We start from the raw sequence: 19,456 nt of genomic DNA on the forward strand, positions 1-19,456 counted from the left end.
CGACTCCTATGAGAGCCAGTGCTCGACTGAGTTGGAGAGGAACCAGTAGGTGGTTTTAACTCTAACTTAGGGTTTGGACTATATGGTTTAGGGATTGTAGGTTCTAGCACTGGGTTTCAATAGGTGATGACACTGTGGGGAGGATGCTTGGAACAGTCTGAGTCTCCAGATTTTTAGACATGGTAGAGGATAGTGAGTGTTTGATGGAGGAAGAGAGTGTTTGGTCTGAAGGAAAAGAGAATCTTTGCTTTGATGTGAACAGTTATGATAGTGACCATGAGATATGTTATTTAAGAGGGTAAGGGACTGGTCAGGAACAGGGTATCAAGTCGGGTAGACGGGTCGTTTCATAACTACTAGGACGCTTGAGTTCCCAAGAAAAGAAAGGAAAGATTTATATTTTAATGACGTGGCACCATTTCAGTCATTAAAAAGATGTGGATGAGAGTACATAGAAACTACTAACCTGTGTCAAAGGAACCAGGTTCCTTGACAGATTTTGTAAATGTGGACTTCATCCTTTTGACTGAAATGCGATATCACTGGCTACTTGTTTGCTATGTAATCGTCATGCGTGCTACCTACAATGGTATAGAGATGAGTTAGACTTTGCCAGAAAATACTTTTTAGCTTATTTATCTGTACATTTCTTTCATAGCCAATCATTGAGGGACCAGGTCCTACGCTTGATTTTATCAATCATAGTGCTATGTGATTCTTTTTAAAGTGCTTTCTGCTCAGTGCTTTGGTGAAGATATCTGCAATTTGATCTTCTATGCTGCAAAACTTCATGCAGATGAGCCCTTTCTCAACATTGTCTCAAAATCTTCTAGTTGCTGCTTGATCCACAATAGTTGAGCACAGCAAGAGGCAACTGCCACATACTCAGCTTCAGCAGTTGAAAGGACCACTGAGTTTTGTTTTCTTGTGCCCCATGAGATTAGACACGAACCCAAAAAATGTGCCATACTAGAAGTGCTTTTCCTACCCACCAGATAACCAGCATAGTTAGCATAAGCATACCCTATATGAGCATCTCCTGAGGAATAGTAGAGAACCAGGTCCTGCGCTCCTTTGAGATACCTCAGAATTCTCTTTGCAGCCTTCAGATGACACTCTTTTGGATTGGATTGAAACCTGGCACAGAGTCCTATATTAAAAATAATGTTTGGTTTACTTGTTGTGAGATACAGGAGTGACCCAATAATACCTCTATACATAGTCTCGTTTACAGGAGAACCAGGTTCATTCATATCCAGGTGAGTGGCAATGGCAATAGGTGTATCAATGATTTTTGAACTCTCCATCTCAAATCTCTTCAGAGGCTCTTTGATGTACTTTTGCAGACTTATCATTGTGCCCCTAGGAGTTTCCTTGACTTGTATACCTAAGAAGAAATTTAATTCCCCCATCATACTCATCTCAAACTCACTTCCCATGAGTTTTGCAAATTCCTCACACAATGAATCATTTGTTGCTCCGAAGATGATGTCATCAACATATTTGCACAATGAGCAGGTTCCTCCCTTGTTTCTTCAGAAATAAGGTGTTGTCAACTTTTCCTCTTGTAAAGCCATTTTCTAGAAGAAATTTGGACAATCTTTCATACCAAGCACGAGGAGCCTACTTTAGCCCATATAGTGCCTTGTCAAGTTTAAAAACATGCTCAAAATATTCATGATTCTCAAATCCAGGAGGTTGCTTGACAAAGATTTCTTCCTTTGGAAGGCCATTCAGAAAAGCACTTTTGACATCCATTTGAAATAATTTGAATTCCATATGAGATGCAAAGGCAATGAGGATTCTAATTGCCTCCATTCGAGCAACTGGAGAAAATATTTTATCATAGTTAATCTCTTCTTCCTGATTGTAACCTTGAACTACCAGCCTTGCCTTATTTCTGGTTGTGTTTCCAAACTCATCAAGTTTGTTTCTGAATACCCCCTGGTTCCTATAACAGTTCTGTCAGCAGGTCGTGGAACCAGGTTCCATACACTATTCCTCTCAAATTGATGGAGTTCTTCTTACATAGCTGTAATTCAATCAGCATCTTTTAATGCTTCCTTGATATTCTTAGGCTCAATTTGAGAGAGAAAAGATGAGAAGGCAAGCGCGTTTCTTGCCTTTGATCTGGTTTGAATTCCTGAATCAAGAGGAGTGATCACATTTTCCAGAGGATGTGAACTTTTGTGTTTCCAGTTAGACACCCGAAATTTGTTGTGGGATGGTCCGTGTATTTCTGAATATGGTTCTCTCTCTGCATGTGGGGTCCCTTGATCTGCATCAGCAACTCTGTTTTCAGCTTCAGTTGTTGTGATTGAGGAACCGGGTTCCTCTATGTCAGCTGGAGATTCATCTGTGCCATTGTCATTTGAATCCTTGACCTGACTCATCATGTCAGTTTTTTTCATTTTCCATGTCAATGACTTCACTAGGAACAGTTGACTGTTCTCCATGTTGATCAATCTTATCATGTGAATCCTTCCCACATAACTGGTGAGATTCATCAAGGATCACATGTATACTTTCCTCAACACATTGCATCACACATTTTGTGATCCTTGAACTTGAGTTGGAAAGACCACGAACTAGGTCCTTTTTGACCAACTTGTTCAGCAACGTGAAACTTGCATAACCTAGCCTTATGTGCCATAGTTCAGCATCATCATCAACAACACTTAGACAGATAAGATCACCACTCTTATTTCCCCTGTCACAGATTTGGGAGACACTTAACAGGCTGTACTTCAACCCATTCACATAGTACACATTTTCAATTGAGTGAGAAGGAGGTTTCCCAATTCTTCCAATTCCCAGAATGTATCCCTTTTTACCATTTCCAAAAGGATACACTCCCTCCTTGTAGGGCTTTGAGTGAAAGAAAATCATTTGTGCTTCCAGTCATGTGCTTCGAGCAACCACTATCTATGTACCATTGTTGGCTGCTCCCTTTCACTGCTCCCTTCATAAGGAAATCAAGGGTTAGACTTAGGAACCCAAACAAGTTTGGGTCCCTTGTAATGAGGAGAAGGGCGAATTAGACTTCTTCTTGTCCAGGCTGGCAATTTACATTTTTTAATGGAGGGACCAGGTTCCTTAGCAGTAATTACCTTTTCAACAAAAACTTTATTTTTCTGTTGGGACTGAAATATACCTTTACAGGTTTCTTTAAAATACCCAGTGTTACCACAGTGAGTGCAAAGTCAGTTATCAGGGACAGTAACGTACTTGCTATGAGGGTTGTAAGGAGTACTTTCCCTTTGGAACCCGATTCCTTGTCTGTTTCCCCCATTGTTCTTATACATGGCAGTGATAGCATCAGAGGACCAAGTCCATTTGAGTGATTTTTCTAGATCATTCTTAACTCTGCCTAGATCTTCCTGAAGCTTCCTATTTCTCTCAAGTTCGGCACGCAGACTAGATTTCACTGATTTTAGCTCATCTTCAAGCCTAAGGTGTGCCTCACTTGCAACTTCCTTTCCTTTTTGGGTTATCTCATGCCTACCTTCCCTTTTTAGTTCCTCAATTGTTTCCTTTAGGTCCACGACTACTACTAATAGGTCATCTCTCTCATGCTCTATGTTTGCAATTCTCTCAGTCAAAGTATCTTTTCCCCTTTTTAAACTCTCAACGGTCTCTCTTTGATCAACTGCAACCACCACTAGATCATCTCTCTCGTGTTTTATTTCTCCTAGTTCCATGGTTGGCGCATTTTTATCATTAATGAGACTGTGATAAGCATCAATTAAAATATTAGCCAAAGATATAAGCTTCTTTTGAGAATAGGATTTCAAATTTCTTTGAATATCCAGAAGGTTTACCTCATCTTCATCGTCATTTTCCTCATCCTCATCTGATTTAGCCATTAGAGCAAATATGGAATCATAATCAGCTCCTCCACTTTCTACTGCCATCATGGAAGTGTCACCTTATGCATCATCTTCTCTAGATTCGCTGGAAGAGTCTCCCCATGCATCAAGAGCTTGTTTCACAATATTATCAGCAGCTTCTTTTCTCTTGAAATTTTTGTTAACAACATGGTTCCTTTTCCCTTCTTTGTCTGTGTTGTGCTTGTACTGGTCTTGCTTAAGGAGAAGACAGTCCTTGATGAAGTGTCCTGACTTCCCGTATTTATGACTTCCCTTCTTTTGTCATACCCTCTTGGCTTGCTTGAACTATCCCTGTTTGGGATACCTCTATTTCTGCGAACCATTTTCTGAAATCTCTTTGTAAGATATGCCATATCAGCATCGTTACCTCCTGAGTCATTGTTGTCTGTCTTGAGGACCAGTTTTTTCTCTTTTTGGGCTCTCTTCTTTCATTGTCCTTCTTTTTCTTCATTTCATTTTTTTAGATTGCTAACAAGTTCATCAATGGTCAGCTTCTGCAAGTACTTTGCCTCTGTGATAGCATTCACTTTGCTTTCCCAGGAACTGGGCAGTACACTAAGTATTTTTCTGATAAGTTTGTTTCTTGGAATAATTTCTCCAAGAGAGTGAAGCTCATTGATTATAGATGTGAAGTGAGTATGCATGTCTTGGATGGATTCATCATCCTTCATCCTGAAGAGCTCGTATTCAGTTGTGAGCATGTCGATCTTGGATTGCTTGACCTGTGTTGTTCCTTCGTGAGCTGTCTGGAGAGCTTCCCAGATTTCTTTGGCTGACTTGCATGCCGATATCCTGTTGTATTCATCAAGATCAATGCCATAAACGAGAATTTTCTTTGCACAAAATTTGTTTTATATGGCTTTCCGGTCGGCGACATTGAATTCTTTTCTGTTTTTGGGAATGGTTACAGCATGGTCGCCACTGGTTTTTATGGGAACAAAGGGTCCATCACAGATGACGTCCTAGAGTTCGAAATCTTCAGCCATGATGAAGTCGTGCATCCTGGTCTTCCACCATCCATAATACTGGCCATTGAACCTTGGTGACCTGTAGGTAGACTGACCTTCTTCAAAGTTTGGTGGAGCAGCCATGGGGATCCTTTCTAGGTGTTAGCCTGATAGAAAGAACCAGCTATAATACCAATTGATAGAAACTGAGAGTCCACCAAACTATATAGAGAACCAGGTTCTCTATTAGTTTCCACATAACACACGCACACTGCAGTAAGTAAATGACACAAAGAAGTTTTACGTGGAAAACTCTCAACTCACGGGATTAAAAACCACGACCTACCCTTGTAGAATTTCAACTTCACTACTTAGATTACAACCTATTGTAACCTAGGAATTAACTTCTTAATCCCTCACTAACTTGTAACAACTCTATTACAAGCCATTTTGTAATAACTCTACTACAAAGACTTACAACTCGACTAACTCTATCCAAGATACAAATACAAGGGTTTATGATTTTCAAAGATTTCCTACACAATGCTTCTAACTAAGCTAAGTAGGAATTACAAGTAAAGAACTTTAACAAAAGTGCAAGACAACTAGGGACATGTAATGACTCAATACATGAAATTGGTCCTTCGTTATGTTGTTCTTTGTTCTTGATGCCCTTGAGAGTCACTTGCAAGATTGACACGGACTTGAGAGAGTGCTTGATCGATTCTTGAATGTGCAAGTATTTTGTTTTACCTTTGCTTGATGTTAATAACTCATTTGTAACATCACTTGAATGATGCAAGCAAGTTAGGTAAAAGGCATTCCCCATAAAGTTGACTGCTGCACTATTTTTACACTGTTGCGCATACAGGCAGCAACTTTACAGCTGTGGGGAGTTGACTGGGTACGGTCACAGGAGAACCGATCCATCGGTTCCCCTTGTTGTTTCTTTATCGTCTGAAGAGTTGATTTACATCTCCAACTTGAGACTTGTTATACCCACGTACTTGAGGGTATGTATCAGGTTCCTTATCTGGTTTTTGTCATTAAGTTTGTTAGATTATCAAAGCATTACAAGGTACATATTACCTCATCATATATATATCGGTATAACACCTGTAAGCACATCTTACTTTAGAATGACAAAAGATTATGACAGTACTTTCACAATATATAATATGATAAAGGTTTGATGTTAGTTTCCTAAACTAAGGAATTAGAAATATGAAATATTTGTAATTATAAAAAATAAAAAAAAATTAAAAAAAACTATGCTCGAAAGTTAATTAGAATTTTCAATACTTCGTCTACTGTTACTAACTTACTAATATAAGTACATTTTTGGTTTCACATTACATCTTTAAATATATATTTTCTTATTATCTCTCTTTTCCTTTAATTCTTAACTATAACATCTCGTAATTAATTGAAGAGTTCATGATTTGTTGTTAGTTTGTTAGTGTTGTTCCTAATTTAACTGTGAGTATCCCAGTCAATTCTTGATGATTTAAGTTTCAGTTTTATATATATATATATATATATATATATATATTATTTTTTTATTTTTTTTATTTTTTTTTAAATACCAACTGCCTGCAACTTGTAATTAACGATATCTGGTGCAATTTGCAACGTGAAAATAAGAGTTGTTTGAAAAGGAATTTGCTAGCGTACATACATAATTTTAGCTATTCGTAAATTCTAAACAAAGTGTTCTTGTTGGCACACAAATTGAGCATACAATCGTTACACACTTACAGAATACATCATTGACTTTGGGCAACTAGGATTTTGATAGTGAAAATCAATCATACAATAGATTAAAATTTCAATTAACTACTCTATTGCATCAGTTGACTAAAGAGTATAATTGCTCTTTTGATCAAATAACACATCCAACTTGCTTCTTGCAACATACTTTAAGAATTAGAGAAATAAAAGGCAGCTCATTTCCATTTTCTTTGACTCTCTATACTGCAAAATGTGCATATTCCAGAACTACGATGGAATAATAAGTATAAATATTGAAGTTTTTTGCATTTTAAAAAATCATTGTGGAATAATAGCATTATCGCGTGGGATTTCTTAAAAATCAAATTAAACAGCGATTTCAGTAATTCTTTTTAAATAAACATCTAGTTTATATAAAAGCTAAACCTAGGTTCTCAGATGTTGAGTGATAGTATTGGATTCATCTGAACCGAGTACTTTTAATGCGGAACATAAATTTATGTGTAAAAATTTACTAAAATTATAAACATTGATAGTTATGAACCCATAATTTTAAATATACACAGTGGGATCAATGCTAAGAACCTTAAAGATTGAACGCATACAACTTAAATTCGGGATTTGTTTATGAGGTTGGAGATGCGCACACATACAAATTTTCGCTGTGTGTGGTTGTATTCACCCTTTTAATCTATCCATAATCCCAACAGAGAAGTAGGGGTGTTCAAACCAAATCAGAAAATCGTACCAAACTGAAAAAGTCAAATCAAACAGATTAAAAAACACGATTAGGTTTGGTTTGATATTGAGTAAAAAAGTCTGAACCAAACCTACATATAAATATATAATTTTTATATATAATTTTCTTTAGATAATATCTAGAAATATTTGGGATGCTCTCATGGGATGTAATATTTAATAGAATTATGAAGTACATCCATTTTTATTTACGTTAAATAATGGATTGTATCATCATTTTCGTATCAAGTGTTATTGAAATGTGTCAATATCTTTGTTCTTTCATATTCATATGTCAAGAATTGTTAAATTCTTATACCTTTTTCGAATTTGAAATGGCAGTTCGATAATTTCAAAATTAAATAGAACATATCATTTTTAGGTTTCATATTGATTTTATGTTTAATTATTAAATTCGATTAACTTTGAAAGCGTATATTAACAAAAATTATTGTTAGACGACTAAGAAAATAACTTTCATGTTTTACTAAAAAAATCTGCCCATAAAAATTTTTTAATAGCTCATATGTTTGTCAGCTTTTTAAATTTTTACTAAACATATATTCACTTATCAAAAAATTATCTATAACTTTAACAAAGTAAGATTGAAATAATATTCATGTAACAAAAAAACCCAAAAAAAATCAACAAAACTGAATCAATCCAAATCGATATAGTTGGTTTGATTTGGTTTTGATAAAAATCAAACCAACCCAATCCATGTACACCCCATAAGAACCGTCACGATTTCAAATAGATCACAATTCCAAACACAGTGTCACGAATTCAAACTTATATGGAGAAGAAAAATACTCCATATAATCTGTCATGGGCTTAGATACCAAGCGTAGAGCCCCAGTCCCATCGATAGAATCAGATCTGTAAAAATTGATGAGCCCAATTTAGTGAGCTCATGGGCTGATGTGAAAGATTTTCTTCCAAACTTTTAGAAGGAAAAAATAATTTTTGAGTAGAAACCCAACCAACTTTTGAGAAGTAAAAAAAAATAGTTTCTCAAAAAAATACTTTTGAGAAAAATACATTAAGAATCACTTTTTTAACACTAATTGTCATTAAAAAGTATTTTTTTTAATTAATTAACTAAAACAATCTTCTTCTCACCAAAATTACTTTTTCAAAAAATAATTTTCAAAATAAGCTTGCCAAATAGGCTATTAGTTCCTTTATCCCATTTGACATTAGTGTGTGATTGGCCACTGTATTTAGAGAACTAATTTGACTATTTGAAAGAAAAATAATACAATAAAGTTGAAATTTTGGTTTAACTGAAAAACACCACAACATTGTTTTAAGGCCTAGTTTTAAAGTTTTGAGTTTAAAGAAATTCAATTTTTGGAACATTATAGAAATCGTGTACAAATAAAATCGTGTCAAATATTTTGTAACATTTTCAAATAGAAAGAGTATCACAATGTGATACAAAGAGTTTGTAGGTTTAGAATGATTTTGATCTTTATTATATGTAAGTAATTGTTTGTGTGCATATGTATTCTATATAGTTTGACTAAAAATTAAAGTGATAATTCAATTGAAGTTGACGTAGTAAATTCACATGGAAGATGATACATGAGTACGTTATTCTATCTTGCCTTGTTGTCCCTTTCTTTTTTTGCTTTTTTCTTTCATAACATACTTTTTTATACCACTTTCACTTTAATATAAAGTCATTCACTTTAATATCTTACTTTATTTCCATTAATCATTCAAGAATAAAGTCTCTTTTTATAGTATAACTAAATTATATGGTGTTTTTTAGCGCCATTTCGCCTGAATCTTTCTTCCGGCCACCAACTGCTTAAATATTACGCAGTGTGACGGCTACAAACAAATGAACATCATTCATTAGACATTTGACTTCTAACTTAATTGTCTGTCGTATCTAGAAAGTACATGTACAAATTAAGTACTGCGTAGTTGCTTGGTCCTGTTTTAGGTAAGTGAAACTACAAAAAATATTTCCATGCATTCTTATTTGTATCAAATGATATTAAGTTACCAGCATTAGTGATGGATTTGATAAAGTGAGCTACACTGAAAACTATGGAAGATCAGAGTTAAATTGTTGTAGTGATGAGAGATAGAATAATTAAAGTGACGATAAAATGATTCGAAAACCACCAACATTACTAAATAGTTGATGTAAAGTAATAAAATATTAGTATTGTATATACATAGATGTATTTAATTATTACGTATAAATTTTAGATGGGAGTAATTTTTTAGTAAAACTAACCCTTTTATCTCGAAAACTATGTATTGTTAGTAGTTTGTATTATAGGTACATTGGACGTGCCTCCCATGATCTTGAAGTTTACAACACCTTTAATTTCAACACTTCCAAAATGATTAATTGTACTTCTACACCAAATACACTATCTTGCTTTATCCCTACTTTACCTATCTTCCAAAAGGCAAAAAGTTACTTATTCTTTTAATCTATCTATTAAATCAGATTTCAATCTTCATTTTGAAAAGATTAGTTGGTAAATAGCATTTCAGATCCTATTTTTGGGATTACCTTGAGCTTGTTGGTATTGTTAGTTGGTAAACAATATTACAAACATGTATCAAAAATTTGTTCTAGCTTTGTCCATGTAAATGTTCACTTGAAGAAAATTCTCTTTGTCTGCCCAGAGAGATGCACATTATATTCCTTTTTTTTATTTATTATTAAAACATTTTCAACGTGTCTTACCATTTATTTACTCTTATCTTTCCTATACTTTATTTAACTTTTTATTTATTCTTTTAGCTTTGGAATAACTCTGCTTTTGAATCCTCATCCATATTGATTCTGCTTTGTTGTCTGCAAATAAAATTCGTTATGTTCAAGAAAAACCCATGTTAGATTTAGATATCCACCTTGGTGATCTCATATCAGCTGATCTTGCTCCTTCAATCATTTCTCTTGAAATCTGCATATCTGCTACCATAAATTCTTTCTTTCCTTCTTAGCTTATTATGCTCAAAACTCCAACATTCCAACTGGAGCTTTGCTAAATTTTTAAGGTTTGCTTCTCTTCTTTAGTACTCCAATTACTGCTCATTACATGATATATAACTCTGCACTATATATATCTTTATGAATATGTGAGTGTGTTCTTGAGTGTTTGATCAAGTTTTATAGCTTCTGTATCTTGGCTGTTGTTTATTGACTTGATTTTAGTGTTGTATTTATTTAGATAATGATTTAAACAAAAGCAGATGTCATCGATTGTGAGCCCATATTGATATTGGGTAATGATCTTGCTGGAAAGCTTTAACCTTTCTACAGTCTTGGTGGACTGGCTGTAACATTATGGACTTATGGTACTTCAGTTGTGTTACTAGCATATTGATTCATGTTACATATACATTGCACATATTTAGGTAGTTGATTTGGTGATCCAACTATTAGTATATATATATATCTCGTCGAGTAATCGAGAGCTGAGAGACCTTTCTATTCTTTGATGGAATTACTTCTGATAATCTTTCAGGCTGCTGAGTATAATTGAGTTTTGATAATGTAGAATATTAACAAAACGCTTTACTCTGATGTCTTGTGATGAATCCTTTTGCCATAGGACTTGCGGACATTTGTTGGTATGCTCATACTTCATATGCATAACCACTTCATTCATTATAGATTTTTGGCTATTATGAATTTTAGAGGACAATTCCCATTTTTGCTTGGAGTTGCAATATGAGGGACACTGGTAACATCTCTCAGTATCGAAATAGACTGGACCAGACACTATCGTCTCATGATCTTGTCAATGATGATATGCTTAAGACACTTGTTAAGAATCAAATCTTACGCTCATCAGAGTCTGATCTTCAAGGTCAGTCCTAAATCAATTTCAGTAATATGTCATCAAACTAGTTATAAAGTCTACAATATCAAAAATATAAACATATCTTTTTTTTCTTTTGCCAGAATGTAGTGACAATCTAGTGGACAGAAGAACCAAGGAAGTGGCAAGCTTCCTGAACATGTTAAGGAGTGCATCAGTAACTGATGGTGAGAAGTCGGAATCCTCTGAGGCATCGAATGGTGGTTGGAAAGTAGGCTATCTTTCCGATCACACCTTTTCTAATTCTTGAAAGCCGCTCCCCTCCCCCCCCCCCTCCCCCACACACACACAAATAATGTTTATGTTGAACTTAAACTCATTTGATAAGCAGTGGTTATTGCTTGTTTTAGTATTACTACTGTCCGGTACTCCATGTTTTAGTTCTTTTTTACCATCTCTCAAAGAAGGGAATTTTGGGCTACTAGCAATAAGTGATTGTAGTTCTCTTCTTATGGCAGGTAAAACAGGACACTGAGGAGATCCGTGTTATGTATCGAGAGGGACCAGAAGGCACTCCCTATCACACCCTCCTAGCTGAAGGCTATGTGGATGGTCCACTAGATGTTTGTAAGATCAACTAGATGTCAATATATCTCTTCTTCATCGTTGAACTATTTGTTTAGTAGTGGAGAATGTTAAGATAAGCAAATCTCTATTTCAGGTTTATGCATCTCATGGGAGACAGAACTCTATAAGAAGTGGTGAGAATCTTGTATGTTTGTGACAGTTGCATGCAGCACATTAAGCTTCAAATACAACAGAACATAATTAAAAAAGGTTGTTTAGTGGTGGTTGGTTGTGTCTTCATATTAGTTGCAATCTAGATTTTAGAGATAGTAGAGCATTGGATTGAGTGTTTGGGTAAACTGGCACCTTGGCAGAAATGGTGAATCCCAGGTTCATGTGATGGTGCTAATTGCATTCTGGATTAACAAATTGTCTTACCCTGTGCCACTTTCTTACCAGGTGGCCACAAACTACAATTCCAACTTTTAAGGTAGCAGTTTCCGAGTGCTTGCAGAAGGTCAGAGATGGTGAACAAATATGTTTAGTAAGGTTTGTCCTCCAATAGTTTCCTAGATATAGAGGTATCCATCGCATTCGTATGATGTCTCTAATATGTATTTAACTACTTGGAAGAAAGGATGAAGCTTTCAAGGCCATTGTCAGCAAGGGAGGCTGTGGTACATCTCTTTGCATTTGAATACTTGCAAGATGGTCTGGTAGTAGTGGTTGCCAATTCAGTAAGCACGTGATGCTCGTCAATGTCTTTTTATTTTTCTTAACTATCTATATGTCCAAAATCATATATATTTGTTCACATGGGCAGTTAATCCAATTGATAGCCGGCAATAGTTTATGCTTTTTCCTGTGTCTTTTTTCCAGATCTCTAACTTAGATAGTGTTGATAGAAGTACTCATGGTTATTCCAAAGATGGGATACCCCATGCGCAAGATGTAGTACGAGTTGATCTGGTGGGAGGTTTTGCTCTACAGAAAGTTACTAATAATCGGAGCTACTTCAGGTAAAATGTTACCTTATCTTCTTTTTTGGTGGTCAGCATGTGGATAACATGGAATAGGAAGAAACAATTGCACGATTCACTGCTTTATGTGCAAGGAGAAAGGATAGGACACTAACTAATGCCTTTCTCATCAATGTTTGCTACTTCCTTTGGATTTAAACTGTTGTATAAGCTGACAAAAAGAAATGTTATATAAGCTTGACTTATGAGTCAGGCTGTTCAAGATCTTGGGTTTTACTGGACTTTAGTGTTACTAAAGTTTTACCTCATTAAATATTAACACTTCCTATTATCTGTTATGATTTTCTTTTTCTATTTTAATAACCTGCAGGACAATAGGAAACTTGGATATTAAACTGGACTTCATTCCTCCAGTATTAATCAATTTCGTCGCAAGGCAGCTCATAGGCGGAGGTTTCAAGCTTTATAAAAAGGTTAATGCCAACTCAGAGATCGTTCTGTTCTATATTTAATATTTGTAATTTAAAAAGTGATTTAATAAAAAGAATACTTGAATGCTCCAGCAAGTAATTTACAACCATAATTGCAGGAAGTAGCTTCAGTTGCTAAAGGTGATAAAGACTTCAGCAAGGCACTGATGGATCCAATGTATGCTCGAATACGTGAAGCTCTGTACTCAGATAACCTACCTAATAGTGATGAAGCTTCAGAACTGCTTGACCTGAAGAAAGATGCAGTTCCTCTTGATGAAAATCGCCCCGAGGCAAATGTTCATAGAGACAATTGTATCTTGAAGGCCAGAGATAAAAATATTCATGGTGAAATCGAGGAGATTGAAGATGAAACTTGTGGAAAGATCGAACATCAAAATGAGGATGAAAGGAAAGTACATGATTCTCCAGTCAATAAACTTGTACAGAAGGTGACCAAGAACAAAAATGTTGGTATTAGCCCTGAGGTCAAACAGGCTCTAGGAACTTTGGAGAAGGCTATTTCTGTCATAAGGGAATATAGGCATAACCTTGACATTAAGACTGTTCTCAATGCTACAGTGAAGTCAGAAGAAGCGGAGGCAGACAGTCTAAAGGATTCAAAATCATCTGATTCCGATAAGGATTGTAGAAACATTGGAGAGTGTGGTGAAGTAACAAAACAGGAATTTAGAGAAGAAACCTCTTATGAACACAGAAATAGCTCTTGTTCCAGGTAAATTTTGTTTGCTAAATAGCTGGTTTCTATTGATGATTATAGATGCATGTTGTGAAGCTAATTTATTCTGCATGAAATGGTTCAACTTTCAACTTATTGGTTCAATAACTTGCCAAAGTTTTTCCAAATGAGCACATAGAAATTGCAAAGACCATTTTACTCCTTAAGATACTTGTTAACTCATCACAAAAGAAAATCTTTTAGTTTCAATTTAGAAGTTAAAATGGTGCCCTTTGAATAGTCTGCATTCCTTTTGAACATGTATTGCTTTCTGTCATATGCTAGGCAATTTCTTCTATAACCGTGAAAATCCCTATTCTAATTTCTAAGTATAACTTTTTTCAGGCGCACGAGTTCTAGTTTGTGCACCAGGGATGCACACCATAACAAGATTGCTCCAGAATCATCCGATGTTTATGCTGCAATTCCTGATGAGCCACAACACATTGCTTTACGCTCGTCAGATCAATGGACAGCAGGGAAAATAATGGATAGGATATCAAAGGATGATAATACGATGGTTTCCCATACAAATGGCATCCATGAGAAGGAGATCAGTGAAAGAAAAAGAAAACTGCCGAGATATTGCTGCTTGTATTTTCTTTCTGGGCAGGTTGCGGCTTAAGAGCGAGCAGCTTTGTATAATGAAGACTATTAACCACATTTTACCCTTTATGACTGCTAGAAGATGTTTAGTGAGAGTAAGATTGACAACCAGTTTTCTGTGCAATACAATATTTCTGGGCAACTTAGTTAGATATGAGAGTGTACTTGAGCTTAATAGAAGCAGAAGTGTGAGAACTACATGTACAGTTTCCCTGTTACTCTAGTAGGAATGAGTTTAGTTCTTATTTTCTAAGGAGGTTACAGCATATGGATATATCAGTTATTTCCAATGTGCTCATGCACTATGCTAGCTCAACTTCAGTTAAGTTTCTTGGACCTTATCTTCTTTGATATAGTACAGAATGTCTGCGTTATGCACAAAAGAAATCAGATGTTAACCACCTAATTTAAAAGAATAAACATTCTGCTTGCCAATATAGGATACAAGAAACATAGATAAAAGATAGAATTAGGAATATAAAATATGTTCATATTGATAATTCAAAACTGAGAACAATCCAGCAAAACTGTTTCCAACACAAGCAATTACATCAATAGGAAAATTGGATAAGTAAAGCTAATATACTTTTTGAAGCGTATTCTTTAGCTGCTGTTACTTCTCATCCACTGTTCGTACCTTACCATTCTCTTTTGCAACTATAGATTGTCCTACTTTCTAGCAATCTCACTTTGTTGAGCAGCTGTTCTATAGTAACAGAAGCATCCTTTAATCTGCTCCTTAAACTCTCTTCTTTCTTATCCCGCCGTCTTCTTTCTTCTAAAAGCATCCAAACTAGAGTCTTACTCCTCACTCTTTCATACTGCAAATCGCGCAAAATCTGTTGTAAACTGCTCTTAGTACTATGATTCTCCTCTCTCAAGTTGGACACAGATTCTTCCATCTTCACTACTGATTTTCCTGTGGTTTGAACTGTTTGCCTATTTGATCCACACACTTGCTGAGTTTGAACTGTTTGCCTATTTGATTCACACACTTGCTGAGTTTGAACTGTTTGCCTATTTGATCCACACAGTTGCTGAGTTTGATCTCCAGACATTGTCTGGTTTCTTGCTTGTACTGAAGAATGAACTGGTCCTACATTCTCGCGTTCTCCTCCAGTAGATTGCAATGTAGATTTATCATGACAAGTTGTGTGGCCATTGGAGCTAAACTGTGAACAAGATTTGCTTTTAGCAGAAGCGTTTTGTACACACACTTGCTGAGTTTCTTCTGCAGACATAGCTTGATTTTTTACTTGTATTGGAGGATGAACTGGTGCCACATTCTCGCGTTCTTTTCCAGTGGATTTCAGCGTAGATTTATCATGACATGTTTTGTGGCCATTGGAGCTAAACTGGGAACATGATTTTCTTTTAGCAGTAGTGTTTGATTCTTCCTCGGGAGGAGAGACAGTAATGTTCTTTACATTGCGACGCATAGCATAACCAATGAAATGGCAATTTGAGGACCAATACTTCTTCTGCATTGCTTGTAGACGTGCCTCGAGTCTAGCAAGTACAATGGTGCGCTCAAAGCCCTGTTTATCATGAGCCGGCTCCACAAAATTAGCTTCCAAGACGCCTATCACGCCACGACCATCACTCCCTGCAGCATTCCACACTCTCCAGAAAGGCTTAATTAGCCTATTCTTGTGATAAACATTGAAGCCTTGAACATCAATATGTTGTTTTGCATCTTTCACAAAACCAAGAGTTACTACAGCTGCAACATTTGGATCCTTTAATGTTTCATAACCGATGCACTGTGTTCTGTACGTTATCTCCTCAGATAACATCATGTCATTTACCAAATTATGATGTTCAACATCTTTCCCCCTCAAAATTATTCGAAATCCAGGAGCAAGCCTTAGATACAGAATTGAAGCATAACTCCTTAATGAATGTTGATAAGTTAGAAAATGCCTCGAGTTTGGATATTCTGTTGCCATCTGAATCTTCTTTTCATCTCGACTAACACCCCTTATTTGAATGTCATGTGGATCGGCGTCAAAGTCAAGTTCTGTACATCCTTCTTCATCCTCCCAAAGATTGTATATGATAACTCGTGTGCCTTGATCTTTATTCAATAATTCAAACTGTTGGAACAGATCCTCTTCGCTTTCATAAGGAGACCATTGTACTATCGTCTCTGAATTTCTTCTCCAATCATCAGCTGAAGATCGAATCAACGTTTCCCAAGTTTCTTCTCTCTTCACAAAATCAATCATAGGAACAACAATATCTTCTTTCCCTGTGCTCCTTAAAAACGTATACGACAACATTCCAACACTTTGTGTTATTGTGTTGCTAGTTCTGTCTCCTACCCTTGAAAATACAATCACATCCGCGCCTAATCTCATACTACTTGTCTTAAAACCGTTTCCATATTGTCCAATAGTATTTGCTAATCTGCTTTTCACTGAATATCCAAGAGACATGCATTGGCGCATTCTATCTGGAGTCATTCCACCACCATTATCTTCAACCACCAACATTTTTCCCTTCTGTTTCATGTTGTCCAGCACGTCTACGCTAACGTAGGTAGCGCCGTTGCAAACCTCGTCCATAGCATTATCTAAAAGCTCAGCAAAAGCTCCTAAAGCCCATTTATGACTTGTGGCATTTGAATGCAAGAATTTCGGGTGAACTCTCACATGATCCATGCCAACTGTATGATCATGACCAGCCGCGAAAACACCTCCATTCGTTCCATCATAATCTCCAGCTTTCCAAAATTGTTTACAACTTGGAATATTAACAGGATAAGCAACCAATTCATTAGTTGAAACAGGTAAAGAATGATTCTCAGCCTTTGGACGAATCGATAAAGGTGCAATAATACCACTACTATTGCCAACTTTCATCTTCTTGAAAGGAGTTCCTCCTTCTATATCATCAAAATAAGAACCAAAACCATCGTTTATAGGAATCATATGATCAGTTGTGTTTGTTGGAACGATAGTAGTAGTGTTCTGATAAGCGTATGTTGGGTCGACGATTTCTTGCTTGATAGGCATGGTGATCATGTTGTGAAAATTTAATCAAGAAAAAGAAGGGGTTGAGGGATGTATAGTTTTGACAAGTTGGAAGAAGAAAAAAGAAGGAATAGATTTCAAAGAATGGGAAAAGAGAACTACTTTTGCAACTTAAAACTAAGCTCAGAATGTATAATAGTAGTGGTTTATTTTATAGACTATTTTGGCTTCTCCTACTTCTATTAGGATTTGGAGCTCTAGGGTAAGGCAAGGGCTTAGGCCCTAGGCCCCAAAAATAAGAAGCACTACTATATTATTATATAATATATACTCCATAATTTATATTTATATAATTATGGGAAAAAGGTCCAAAAATGACCTTGTGGTATTCGAAATGGATCAATTATAACCCCCGTTTAAATTTGAGTCCCAAAATGACTCTGCCGTTATAAAATGGGTCTAATAATGACCTTGTGTTATTCAAAATGGATCAATTATAACCCTCATTTAAATTTGAGCTCACTAATGACCCTGCCATTAAAGAATGGGTCTAATACTGCTATTTTCCTCAGTCAATAATGATTAGGGGTGCAAATGAATATTTAAAAACCGACTAAACCGACATAATCGTACCGTGCCGAACCAATTTTTAGGTTTTTTTTTTAATAAAACCGTATGTGTTTTATATAAATCTATAACTGTACCGATAATTATGGTAGATTTTTTATTTTATAAAAATAAACCGAAAAAAATATTGAACCGTACAGTTCAATATTTGCAAAATATATATTTTTAAGTCTTTTTAGTTTTTTTAAAGTATTTATTTTTGTAAAAACTGGAAAAAAAATATTTTTTAAAAAATACTTTTAAAAACTGAAAAATATATATTCTGTAAAAACTAGAAAAAGAAAGGAATTTGCAAAATATATATTTTTAAGTCTTTTCAGTTTTTTTAAAGTATTATTTTTGTAAAAACTGGAAAAATATTTTTTAAAAAAACTGGAAAAAAAACTCTCCTAAAGCAGTGGACTACATATGCATTAGTTTTTAAAAAATAAAAATATTTTGCAAAATCTTTTTTTTTCAATTTGACGGTTCAATATTTTTTCGGTTTATTTTTATAAAATAAAAAATCTACCATAATTATCGGTACAGTTATAGATTTATATAAAAACATACGGTTTTATTATTAAAAAACCTAAAAATTGGTTCGACACGGTACGATTATGTCGGTTTAGTCGGTTTTTAAATATTCATTTACACCCCTAATCATTACTGACTGAGGAAAATAGCAGTATTAGACCCATTCTTTAGCGGCATGGTCATTAGTGAGCTCAAATTTAAATGAGGTTTATAATTGATCTATTTTGAATAACATAGGGGCATTATTAGACCCATTTTATAACGGCAAGGTCATTTTTGGACTCAAATTTAAATGGAGGTTATAATTGATCCATTTCGAATACCACAAGGTCATTTTTGGGCCTTTTCCCTATAATTATTAATAAAAGATTTCAAATTTTAATGATTTTTAACATTTGGTAGACATAAGATTGAGTGAGTTAATTGGATAAATATTTCTCACTAAATTAAATAATATATTTACCTTCTCATCAATTTTATTTTTCTTCCTTTATGTATAGTGTTTTTTCACAGTTCTTACGATTTTACTTTCTAATTTCAACTCAAATTCTCTAAATTAACTATTTTTTTTTGTCACATTTAATTGATCCACACACCAGAAAGCAAGTTCTTTTGTGTCTCATCTTTTTTAACTAAGAAATTCCCGAGACAAATGTCACAAGGTTCAAAACACGATGGATAATGGGCTCATTCTTTACCATTTTCACTTAAGGAAAGAATTCAATACCATATGACGTTTGCCTAACTCATACATCATGAGTTGCGCTCTCACCACTAGATCAAAGTCATGTAGGTTTTTTTTTTGTCTCAATATTATATGAATTTTATAAAAGAAGTTCAGGGTCTTTTTAATATATTTTGGTTTTAGGCCAA

General features: G+C 35.1%; 2 protein-coding genes across 4 annotated transcripts; one reads left to right on the forward strand and one right to left on the reverse strand.

The window, feature by feature from the left end:
- Positions 1 to 10,140: 10,140 nt before the first annotated feature.
- On the forward strand, positions 10,141 to 14,753 carry LOC107807522 (uncharacterized). 3 transcript variants are annotated; one of them, XM_016631928.2, is made up of 11 exons: positions 10,141 to 10,336; positions 10,980 to 11,151; positions 11,247 to 11,374; positions 11,622 to 11,730; positions 11,825 to 11,864; positions 12,130 to 12,219; positions 12,308 to 12,407; positions 12,550 to 12,689; positions 13,021 to 13,123; positions 13,240 to 13,856; positions 14,205 to 14,753. In XM_016631928.2, exons 2-11 carry the CDS (start codon positions 11,013 to 11,015, stop codon positions 14,482 to 14,484), a joined length of 1,746 nt encoding a protein of 581 aa, XP_016487414.2. In that variant the 5' UTR covers positions 10,141 to 10,336; positions 10,980 to 11,012; the 3' UTR covers positions 14,485 to 14,753. The 3 variants fall into 3 exon arrangements, with proteins under 3 accessions (XP_016487414.2, XP_016487415.2, XP_016487416.2); XM_016631929.2 differs by having other exon boundaries at positions 10,197 to 10,336; positions 10,894 to 11,151; XM_016631930.2 differs by lacking the exon at positions 10,141 to 10,336 and having other exon boundaries at positions 11,112 to 11,151; positions 11,247 to 11,330.
- Positions 14,754 to 15,103: 350 nt separating this feature from the next.
- On the reverse strand, positions 15,104 to 17,561 carry LOC107807518 (protein MICRORCHIDIA 7-like). Its single transcript, XM_075248398.1, has 2 exons — positions 15,757 to 17,561; positions 15,104 to 15,474 (listed from the first exon to the last, which is right to left on the reverse strand). Exons 1-2 carry the CDS (start codon positions 17,489 to 17,491, stop codon positions 15,104 to 15,106), a joined length of 2,106 nt encoding a protein of 701 aa, XP_075104499.1. The 5' UTR covers positions 17,492 to 17,561.
- Positions 17,562 to 19,456: the final 1,895 nt, after the last annotated feature.

The sequence above is a fragment of the Nicotiana tabacum genome, chromosome 24 (assembly GCF_000715075.1).
Source record: "Nicotiana tabacum cultivar K326 chromosome 24, ASM71507v2, whole genome shotgun sequence".
NCBI classification, from domain to species: domain Eukaryota; kingdom Viridiplantae; phylum Streptophyta; class Magnoliopsida; order Solanales; family Solanaceae; genus Nicotiana; species Nicotiana tabacum.

Bases quoted from the DNA above. Each gene is read 5' to 3' on its own strand.
- LOC107807522 (XM_016631928.2), top strand. From the start codon at position 11,013: ATGAGGGACACTGGTAACATCTCTCAGTATCGAAATAGACTGGACCAG. The intron at 12,220-12,307 runs GTTTGTCCTCCA...CTTGGAAGAAAG, and splicing joins GAACAAATATGTTTAGTAAG to GATGAAGCTTTCAAGGCCAT. The intron at 12,408-12,549 runs GTAAGCACGTGA...TCTTTTTTCCAG, and splicing joins TAGTAGTGGTTGCCAATTCA to ATCTCTAACTTAGATAGTGT.
- LOC107807518 (XM_075248398.1), bottom strand. From the start codon at position 17,491: ATGATCACCATGCCTATCAAGCAAGAAATCGTCGACCCAACATACGCT. The intron at 15,475-15,756 runs GCGAGAATGTGG...ATAGGCAAACAG, and splicing joins GAAATCCACTGGAAAAGAAC to TTCAAACTCAGCAAGTGTGT.